The sequence below is a fragment of the Pangasianodon hypophthalmus genome, chromosome 9 (assembly GCF_027358585.1).
Source record: "Pangasianodon hypophthalmus isolate fPanHyp1 chromosome 9, fPanHyp1.pri, whole genome shotgun sequence".
Taxonomy (NCBI): domain Eukaryota; kingdom Metazoa; phylum Chordata; class Actinopteri; order Siluriformes; family Pangasiidae; genus Pangasianodon; species Pangasianodon hypophthalmus.
The window spans coordinates 16,820,570-16,831,985 of NC_069718.1; the positions used below are offsets into that span (position 1 = coordinate 16,820,570).

General features: G+C 39.8%; 1 protein-coding gene across 2 annotated transcripts; it reads right to left on the bottom strand.

Moving 5' to 3' along the window:
• Positions 1 to 82: 82 nt before the first annotated feature.
• islr2 (immunoglobulin superfamily containing leucine-rich repeat 2) lies at positions 83 to 10,947 on the bottom strand. Of its 2 annotated transcripts, none has more exons than XM_026919999.3 (2): positions 10,674 to 10,947; positions 83 to 3,112 (listed from the first exon to the last, which is right to left on the bottom strand). In XM_026919999.3, the coding sequence occupies exons 1-2, from the start codon at positions 10,683 to 10,685 to the stop codon at positions 974 to 976; spliced, it is 2,151 nt and encodes a 716-aa protein (XP_026775800.1). In that variant the 5' UTR covers positions 10,686 to 10,947; the 3' UTR covers positions 83 to 973. The 2 variants fall into 2 exon arrangements, with proteins under 2 accessions (XP_026775800.1, XP_026775801.1); XM_026920000.3 differs by lacking the exon at positions 10,674 to 10,947 and adding an exon at positions 3,694 to 3,988.
• Between the last annotated feature and the right edge of the window lie 469 nt (positions 10,948 to 11,416).

Sequence of the window (11,416 nt, forward strand, 5' to 3'; positions counted from 1 at the left end):
CGCATAGTCTGATATGCAATAACAGAATACATTTAAAATTAGACAGAAAGCATTTTTACCACTGCAAGAACTAAACCAAAGGTATTCATAAGTATTTTTATTAAGTTCACGTACATAAAATCATATCAAAATCTGTGAAAAGATGGTTCACAACATCAGTTGGACAGCTCGACACAAAGCACTAAGCGGGACGTGCGTACAGGCTGATGGTGAAATGTGACGGTTGAGATATAAAAAAAGAGGACATCTTTACACTTTACACCACATATCGACACTGAGAATATCTACCGTCCTATATACTCTAATAAAACACACTCGGAAATACTTCTTGTGTGACATGCCACGAACAAGTTACCTTAAACTAGAGAAAGGAGACGTTCAATCAATCCAAAAAGGCGAGAGGATCTTCTTAAGCACCCGCTCCTTAAAGGAGATCTGAAGTCACACATTACACAAAACTTGAAGTCACTTGAAGGTGACCTGGGTTTTTTTAGCCTACTTTTTTCCGCACATGCCATGAAGTGAAAGGATTCCCTTTCAGAAGTAACAATCTGTGCACGATCACTGATGAACATGTTGTACTCTCCAGGCGCGCAGTGTGAACGCAGCATTACGTTTACCAAAGCCCTCAGTTAAAGGACATTTATTAGTGACTGATTGTTACTATGAATTCCACACTCTCTTACATGTATGCAGGGATGCTAAGACTTTCCAGGTGATGGTTTTAACGTTGAGCTGAATGTACAACTCAGTGTGAGGTGTGTTGGAATAAATTCCTTTTGTTCATAGAGATAGGCTATTTATAAAAACCCAAGAACCAATATGAAATATATACATTTACTGCTAAATAACTGAGGTAAAATACAATTAATGCACCTTCTGCAGAGTATTACAATAGCAAGGTGATGTGCTCATCGGTATTTACCTGGTTTGGAATGCGTTCGAAAGGTAAATATTTTTCACACTGTTGGTTTTAGCGCGGGTCTTTATAATTGCCATTTATTTCCTCAGATATATTCACTGCCTCAGCCCCTAAAGGTAACCTGTCACTATACTCAGACCCCACTTCAAACTCCTCCTGAGTTTTGGATTGCGACTCAGGAATGGACTCAGTCACCACACTGCCCTCGACTTCCTCACCTTCCCCTTCTCCTTCCTCCACATCAGCTTCAGCGTCTCCCTCACCAAGCTCACTCGCGTTGAAGTTTTTCTCCGATCCCACAAAAGAGGCTCTCAGATCAAAATCTGTTGCTATGTGCTTCTCCATCTGATCTGCATTCTGCGTCTTCATAATCAGTTTGTAGGTCTTCCCTTGATACTTGTACAACAAGTGACAGCAGGTGGCTCCTAGCAAGGGCACTGTGGCTAGAGCCAGCAAGAAAATGCTGACCACCACTATGATAAGCAATGATGGGATTTTCTTCCTTGTCGTAAAGACAACTTGGACCTGGCAGTCCTGGCCTCCATAGGTGAGGCACAGAGTGTAATTAGTGCCTGGCCGTAAACCTTGGAAACGATATGTATTGACACCGTCCTCGATCTTGGACCACTGAACAACTGAATGTCCGTTGCCAGTGCTCACACAAACATACAGCATGTCCATGGGAGATTTTTTGGATGGTGTCTGGTAAAGAGTGAACGGTTCCTTATTCACAGTTTCCAGGTCTTGGGGTTGGTTGAGGTGAAGGTTTGATTTGGCATTTGCCATCTGTAGAGGATTAAGCTGGACTTTAGCCTCAGTTTCTGACACCTCCAAAGCAATCACCCCAAAGTCAAAGGTATACTGTTTAAGGTCATCCAAGCTCAGGTTAAATGCATGATTGGATATATACTGTGTACCATCACTTATTCCACACTTACTGGTAGATGGTAAAGTATCAGGATGAACCTGTTCAGGTTTAATATTAATGGATGATGCTCCAGTTGGAAGAATTTTGGGCTTCTCATGTATGGGCCATACATTGTTTTTGGGGTTCTTTGGGCCAGGCTTATTGTCAGTTGGACCTATACGTTCTTTTGTGTCCAGCACAGAGTTGATGGTTTCTTTTTTAGTAACAGCCATTGCAAGTTTCACTGTGTTTTCAGCTGTGCCCATGCTATTAGTAGCAGAACAGCTATAGTTTCCATCTTCTTTTTTGCTCATACGAGGAATGATTAGAGTTCCATTTTGAAAAATGAGGAATCTTGTATTAGAGGGTGCACCGTTAATAGGGACCTCACTATTTTCAACAACTGAGGGCAATGGGAATTTTAATAGCTGGTTTCCTGCAAATACTTCCCACTCAACATCAGGTTTGGGGCTCCCTTTAGTTTCACAGTTTAAGATGACCCTGTACCCCTCATGAATTTCTGTGTTTTCAATGTTGGGCTGATAGGTTATGGTTACAGTTGGAGCCTGACATACCAGTTTTGGCATTTGAGTGACCTGTAAACCTTTTAAATGGACGGGCGCCGCACATATGATGTTGTTCTGCTCAGGAATGGAAATTTTAGACTTAATGATCCAATCCCTCATCCACTCCAGTTTGCAAGAACAGGTGAAAGGATTGTTGTAAATCTGTAGGTGCGACATGAAGATAAGAGCATCAAAAGTTCCTTCTGCAATGGTAGTAAACTTGTTATTGTTGATGCGAACTGAACGCAGATCTTTCAAGTTGGCGAAAACGTCCTTAGGCAAACTGACCATCTCATTGTTGTTCATTTTCAGCAGCTGCAGAGCAGTGAGATTAGCAAGGTCCTCCCATGGGAAATTTACGATTTTATTATTGCTTAGGTCCAGATTCCTTAACTGGTACATTGGTGCCAGCGTGTTTCTCTCAATGGTGACAATTTCATTGTGGGCCAGCCAAAGAGATGTAACCTGGGTCACATTCACAAAATTTTGGGATTTCAACTCTTTGATTTTGTTTGCTGAAAGGCTAAGAGTGGTCACATTGGATGGCAAGCCCCCAGGTACCATCTGAAGTTCTTTGTAAGCACAGTCCACAAAGTGATGGGGGTTTTTGTCGGAGCAAGTACACTGCTTAGGACAGCACTGCACAGTCACTGCAAGGGTAATCACTGCAGTCCCCAAGGCAAGGAGCACCAAGTATCTGGTCGCCATTTTCCACTCCTGCATTGAACACATTTACAAAGAAGCGGATGAGTATACTCTTCATAACTGTGTCTAAGCACAAACTCACTGGCTAGAATCATTTGAGTAAATGCACTTTTGAAAAAGTAAGCAAAACCACTTACTTCAATATTATGTGTAATATAAATAAAATACTAGGAGATATTTCTGTCATAAGATCTTATACTATATACCATGTAAAGGCTTAAAAAAAAAAAAAAAAAAAAACACAGCAAAGGTGTGTGCAGGTGGAGCCCGCGCGCGTTTCACAGTGCGCGCAAAAGGGAGAAAGCGCGCGCGCTCTGCATTCACGCTATCCGTGGTGCTGAAAATCTTGCAGAACCTTTACTTGCATCTCTTTTTTTGCGAATAAACGTGAAATATGAGTCGTACTAGTACTTGACAAGATATATCACATCATTTAACTAATTTCAGCACGATGGAGTCCGGGCAGCACTGATATGCGGACTAGTTTTGTGCCAAAAAAAAAACAATACTTCCAAATGCAACTTTATATTGCATTTGGTTTCACGATTTTGAATTTAATCCCATCTTAGCAGGAAGTCTTTAAACTGTCTTACCTGTGCGCGAGTACTCCGACTCCTCGGACGGAAATAAATCAAAACAACACTCGATGAAATATGATGCGATTTATCTAGAGGTGGTAAGGAGAATTATTCCAAAACATAATTAATACTCCTATGTTACTCTGGAAAACGAAGCAATATTTGTTGATGGACAGCAGATGAGACATTTTCGTCTCACTGTGATGCTTAGCAATCCGGAGGTAGTTCTCTGCATGCGCTCGAGTGGGAGCAGAAGCCAGTGCGCGCTCCCGCCTCCACAGAGCAAAGGGAAGGCTCGTGCACGCGCAGCCTCTCCCTTTCTATACATTAAAGCTATGGGACTTGCTGCGCCACGCACAATATTTCGATTTAGATATAAGTGATTAGTTTACGCCTAAAAAAACATCACATTGCTCTTTTATTTTAGACTAATAAAATGCGAAAGCAACATCCGCAACATCTTTTTCTACTTTCTACATTTAGGCTATATACAATTATATCATTATATTATTAGAGCTAGATACTATATCCACGCCATGATACACTTAATGGATATTAATCAACAGCCTAATCTAGTAACAGCATTGAACTGTATCATCAAACTGATAATGATTCAAGTACATTGAAATGATTGTTTCGTGAAACGCAGAGTTTGAGCTTTTTAAGATCTTTTAAGATTGAACGTTGTGTTTTAGGAGTCGCAGAATGATTTTTATTTAGATAAACCACTATTAGAAATGATGAGTGGGTCTCCAGTTCAGTCATTTTTGACTTTTGATTCATTAATTGGATTTCTACTTTTCTGCGCCACACCCAGTGCATTTTGTTGCATGCACCAATGCACCACTGCATTAATATTTTAGGTTTACTTTTTTCATATCATAAACCTACTGAAGGTCCAGACTTTGTTAGTACTTGTACGGGTAGCTAGTCTACAGCCAACACAATACCAGTATCCACACTTTAACCAGAACAACCAGCTGGCCTAACAGGACATGGATTTACACGTTGCAATAATGCATTTTCTTACATTTCTTTGGAACCTGACATGAGTTAAATGGTAATCAGTGTATAAACACCTATTACTGATTCAGTCTACAGGCTGCATTTTCAAAATACACTCATTCCCTTGAAATGAAAACAGAAGATTAAAATAGAAATAAAAGTAGACCCTTGCAAACATGTTAATGTGTAGGTCACTATGTGCAGTCCTGCTTTAATAAGAGACAGAAACCCCGCCGACTTCACAACACACCCTGTTGCTTCAGAAAGCTCGAGCTCGTGCAGCGTCTCATTACTTTACGCGCGCTGCCACCTCGCGTCTAGTGTGCGCATGTGCAAGGATGTCCTTCAGTACAGCAGTGTCTACAGGCTGTCCTGAAAGTCTCCATACATAGGGGGTCTGTGTATGCTAGTTCCACGTCGGTTGTGCCTTCGTCAGTGGATCTTCGTGGACGTCCACTTCTTGGTTAGTCCGCAACACTGTCTCATGTCTTTTTGAATTTGTTAATAAGTTTGGCAACAGTGTTGTGCTTGCCATGTTTCCTGTTCTGCTTTCCATGTTTCCTGTTAAAGTCCATCACAACCTTGCAACAGCTTCCTGATCCAGCCATGAGAATGATTTCAATACGTTTTTTCTTTTTTAAAGACATTCTTAAAGGCTATCTGAAAAAAAAATGGGTATGTATATATTACATTATATATGTATATATGTAATAAACTGAGTATGAAAATTTTTGGAAGACATTTTGCTAAGTGTGTTTAAATTTCCCCTATGTATGGAGACTTTTGGGACACCCCATATTATTGAAGATTTACAAATGTATAGCTTTTAATGTAGCCTATAATATACAAAAACAAAGTAAAATGTAGTTTGTTGTTTACATTGTTTGTTGTTTAAAAGCTAAATGTTCTTCCTCAGCATTAGAGTATTAAAATAGCCATCCGAAATACTACTTTGGTGAGAGTAAGACAGTACAAAACAAATAGTACAAAGTAATTAAAAAAAAAAAATAGCTAAATTTATAAGTGCTTACACAGGCCTTACATTTTAGAATAAGCAGAGGATGTTGAGGTTCAAATAAATAAAACACTTAAGCTCATGCAATTAAAACTATGGGTAACATCAAACAGAAGATTTACTTCCCATCTATGAAAGAACACATATCATTTGTGTTATGTGACATAACACTTTTTTAACTAGTATATATTCAAAAACATTTCCGTTAGAAATAGCACTGAAAATGCCTAAACCTGACACTAATTTGTGTGTGGACCTCTAGTTTGAATGTAATGTAAAGGTGAAAATATTTCCTGAGTGACCAATCAGTCTTAATGCTTGGTGCACATCTAGGTCTAAGATTACAGTGTGAAGTGTCAGGGTGGGACTTCAATACACAATGGGGGCACTAGGTGGGTGGCTGTCGTCAACCCTGACACTTGTGGTGTTTGATAACCTGGCGTGTTTGTGAGTCATTAAGATAAGCAGATGAGATAAGGCATACTCTATCCCTGCACCCTGTCCATCATATGGGGCCTCGAGTTCTTTACTCACCAGTCTGCAAAGAGTTTCATGCATACCTAACGCACCCTCATCCCAAGTGAAGAAGGCAAGGAGGTTGCCAGCAAAAGCACCATCAGAGACCCTACTCAGTCTGCAGTTCATCTCAGATAGCACCTCCACAACTCTATATGACTTTGACACAAACCCTGCCGTGGCACTCGTCCTTGGGTGAGCTGTCAGACGCACAAGGTTACCAGAAGCCTGGTAGTGACCTCAGTGGCCTCAGCTGCAGTTTCTCTTTTGTACAGCATGGCTCAGAGAATGCTGTACGTGATCATAGGCATGTCTGACGGAAGAGGTGATCTCAAATTTGTAGTTGTCCACTGAATCTGGCGCATATTTGGCCTGAAGCATGATCAACAGATACAAGGGCATATTGAGATCTCTACCATATAACCGAAATGCAGGTATGTTACCTGTATCGTCATGTGGCAATATGTTCAATGCAGTGGACATTAGAGCCAGATGCTGGTCTCTCACATTGTGCTCAACTGGGGTTTGAATCAACCGGGGGTGGCAGGCTGTAGCTAGTGTTTGGAACTGTGCCACAACAGTCTCTAAGTGATCAGTGATAAACTGGACACCTCTGTGTGGCAAAATATGTTTTAGGGCTGTAAAATATGAAGCAATTCTCTGAATTTCTGAGCTGGTACTTGAGCCGTGGCTTCATGAACCGGGCAAATATTTACCCAACATAGATACATGCAACATATGTAGATACAATATATGGCCAAAAGTTTGTGGATACTTGACCATCACACCCATATGTTGGACTTCCCCAAACTGTTGCAACAAAGTTGGAAGCACACAGTTGAATAGGATGTCTTTGTATTCTGTGGCATTAAGATTGCCCTTCACTGGAACTAAGAGGCCTAAACCTGTTCTAGTATGACAATGCCTCTGTGCAAAAAGCAAAGTCCAAGACATGGTTTGCCAAGGTTGGTGTGGAAGAACGAGTGGCCTGTACTTAAATCCAACTGGACACCATTGGGATGAACTGGAATGTTGACTGTGTCCCAGGCCTCCTTGCCCAATATCAGTGCCTGACCTCACTAATGCTCTTGTGGCTGAATGGGCAAATCCCCATAGCCATGCTCCAAAATCGAGTGGAAAGCCTTCCCAGAAGAGTGAAGGTAATTATAATAGCAAAGGGGAAACTAAATCTGGAATGGGAAGTTCAAAAACCACATATGCGTGTGATGGTAAGGTAATAAATTCATTTTCCTCATTTAAGCAGTAAAGTGGTTCTGTGAGAGCACATCTGGAACCAGACTGCAGCTATTTTTCCAACTTCAATGAGAACTGTGCATCTAACAGATGAAAGAGAACCTTGGAAAAATCCTTCAGCTGTTGGTCGAAGGATAATGAGAATATCAAGAAATCATCAAGGTATACAACAAAGCAATTTTAGATTAATCTCACTGTTACCGTGGTTATTAACTTTTTCAAGGTTGTGTGTATGTGCCTCTCAGACATTTACTCAGGGGTCTCTCCACTAGATACACAAACACTTGCCATACCATGTCTCCTGAAGGGAAAGGATATAAAGAAATGACTGCACAATATGTGGACACATTTTTGAAGCTTATAAGATACTGTACAACTTTTATAAAATGCACATTCAATAAACCAGTAAAATGCTAGTCAATGTGTGTAGTCAGAACCTGGAACCCCTCAGTGTTCCTCAGACAAGGAAAATAAGGAATTGGTGCTAGGACTATGTCCACCATAGAAGACCAGCCTTCATACCATACTGTGCGACTCCTTGAGGATAAGGTGCCTGGGTCTGTCTAATGATATAATTAATGTTAATCCTCCAGAGACCTCCAGAAAGTAGGTTATGTCTCATATACTCTATGAAAAAAATGCATACACTGAATATAAGACTCCTGTTTTCTTTACCATGAAAAGTTTTTTACATGTCTTAAGTAAATTTGGTTCTTGTAAATTATTTCTTGATGGTGGTTTACATCTAAATTGCTAGACATCAACCTGTACTGCTCGTTAGTTTGAATCAGTACTTTTATTGATTGCTAAAATCACAGATATAAATACCTAAATGCCGCATTCACTACTGATTGCTGCTTATAAGACACGTCAATGACTGAGCTAGATCCGCCATATTGGGGCAGTATTTGGCACTGTGAAAACAAAGCCCCTCACTGTCAAGTGATGCTTAGAGGTCTTTCTTTTCACGAAAAGAAATTTCATAAAAACTAGACATAGGACAGGGTATTGTGCTCTTTCAGCACTACTGTGTATAGAGGGTGGAAACCTAATATACAGGCCACACTATGATATTTACAGTGGAAAGACACTTCAACAAATATTATTCCTGGTATCACTGAAAATATGACACCAAACTGCGTCACATGTATGGTTATCATGAGAATGGATTCCATTCTATAATTTAAACTTGCGATCCCTGGAAAAAGCTACTCAAATCTAAATTAATGTCTACTTCATACGGTGTGACTTATTTTTGGAACAACACAACAAGAAGTTCTTTTTTTGTTTTTATTATACGGAAATAGATGACAGAGGAGTGATTCAAAAGGTATCCGAAACAGACTACACACTGAGCACGTTAGATTTTACAAAGATTCATAATGTATTACAGTACCTGTGCTCCTGCACCATTGCATAAAAATGACACCTGATGCATGATGTTTGTTTGTTTTTTTACTCAGAATCTTTTGAAGATTTATGAGCAAAATAACTATAAATGACAATCAAGGTCTTAGACTTCTAGGAAAGACCTTGTGTCAAAGGGCACGATGTCAACATCTATAGAGTTTAGACTACGCATGTACAGTACATGCATCACTGATGAGTGCAATCAATAGCACATAAATTAGTAAAATAAAACCCCTTCTTGTGATATATAATGCCTTGTTGCCTGGTCTGTCTTTTAACCAGGAAGGTGCATATGGTGTACCTTTAATTAGCTTTTAGAGTAAAGATTTACAGGTACATCAGTGGTCCTTAAGACCTAATTATGTACTTTAAATTATTTTTAAAGGTCATCTCCCTGCTTCTCCATGAAATCGAATAGTGGATAATCCTCACGTCATTTCCTCTCCCCAAAACAAACAACAAAAACTATCCTGTCCCATTGCAGCTACCTGTTCTTGTCCCACAGAAATAATATCCCAGTTATTTTTTCAATTTATTGTATTTTTTTTTTCAACTTACAATCTTAATATACATTTGTTAAAAAAAATTCACATTTTCTACAAATCCTTAAACACCATTATATAGTCTCTATATAATGGTAGCGTTGAATACAGTACAGAACTACACTACCCATCAGCCCCTGCACATCACATGCTAAAATCACATGCTTCACTGATCACCCACATCGGTATCCTGTTTCACCTAATCAGTATCACTGTTTAAGTACTGGAGTGTGTCTGTCTTATTGTCCAGCTTTTGTTGTTGGTCCATGTCACTTAGTATCTGCTGTGGCCATGCAGCTCTAGTTCCTGTTTGTTTTGTTTCCTGAGCATGGTCTCTGCATCATGGTCATCTTGTGGAATCCATGCCAGGAAGAACTGAGGCTGTTCTGAGAGCAAGGGGAGGCCCTATCCAGTATTAGTACAGTGTTCCTAATAAAGTGCTCTGTGAATGTATATACACACAACTATACAGTGGGGTCAAAAAGTCTGAGTGCACTAGTGAAAATGCTCCTATTTTAAATTCTTTTCTAATTTAATGCAACTTTTTTTTTATTACAAATTATAGTATTGACGAGAACTTGAGTGAGAACTAGAATCTTTGAAGTATTTATGTATATCAGAGTTTCTTAGTAGTTGATATGTGCTCTTTTTGCTTTAATGACTGTGTACTCGAGCTGGCATGGACTCCAGAAGTTTGTGCAAAACATTATGATGCATTTTAGATCAAATCCATCAGAGTGTTGTCTGAACACATGCTTCAATAGAAGAGATTAGACATAAGGAAAATGTGACTTTTTGTAAACAGCAGTTAACATGGTCAATATCACAAACTTCCTACATTTAAATAGGGACCTAGAAATAGTGCAGATTTCCCCTTTTTTCCTGTGCAAAGCTCCGGATGTTTCGACTTCCCAGAAACGCCCGTTTGAAATCCAGAGTTGTTTATAAATTAGTTGTGATTCTGTGACTGAACAAATACAATACATTATAATCAGTACAGCAGTGGCATACAATTAGGTACTACTAAATGCTATAGTCACGCAGGTTTCACGTGATATCATGAGTGCATGTGCACAGACTCCACACACTCACCAGCAGCCTGAGGCACGAGCTAACATCTTTAGCAGGATCATGCAGCAGATCATAAAATACTGACTACACCAATCAGAACAATCGCCTATGAACATGTACTGGACATCAGTTAAAACCTTTACCTTAACTCACTTATGTAAAGAACATAAAATAATACTCACAATTAGCTGCATACACAATAAAATAAACCACTAAGCGGGTAAATATCCAACAAACGTCTGAAGGGCAACTTTAAACTTCGTCAATAAACTGTGATCAAACTGTGGGGAGTAGCAGCAGCGCGCATGCTTATTAAAACATTATTTGTGTGTTACACAGGAAACAGTTTGTCCAGCAGAGGGCAGCACTGAGACATGTTTCTAGGAAAAGTCTGCACCAAATCACTGATCTTTTTCACAAACGTGTATATGATGGGACTATATGCTGGTACCTGGCTATGGGTATGTACTTTTGCAATTATATACAGGAATAAGCCATGTAATCGAGGTTATTTATTCAAAATAGCTTAAGTGCAGGCAGGGACAAATTAATAAATCCTAGGCCACTTGGCAGGAACTCCATCCCCACCCCATCCCACTCCCACCATGAACCAATGCACAGAGCCCTGACTGCCCTGTCCCACAACCTAACACATGCAAATAAAATGTATACATTACTGCATTACTCAACCATTGTGAATATTTGAGGAGTCTCAGTGCTATAAAGAAAGGAGTATTAACGTAGGCGATTGACTGGTTTCTTGTTTTTCACCTCACAGACTCATCCACCAAACCGCCCAGCTCTTAGCTCTGACGCAGTGGCCGGAAGTGACAGCACGTTGAGTCTTTTTAGGAGTTCAAGCACAAAGTGCACAAACCCGTAAAGCCTAGAGACAAGAAACTTTGAGGGATGGTAGTACTCCATC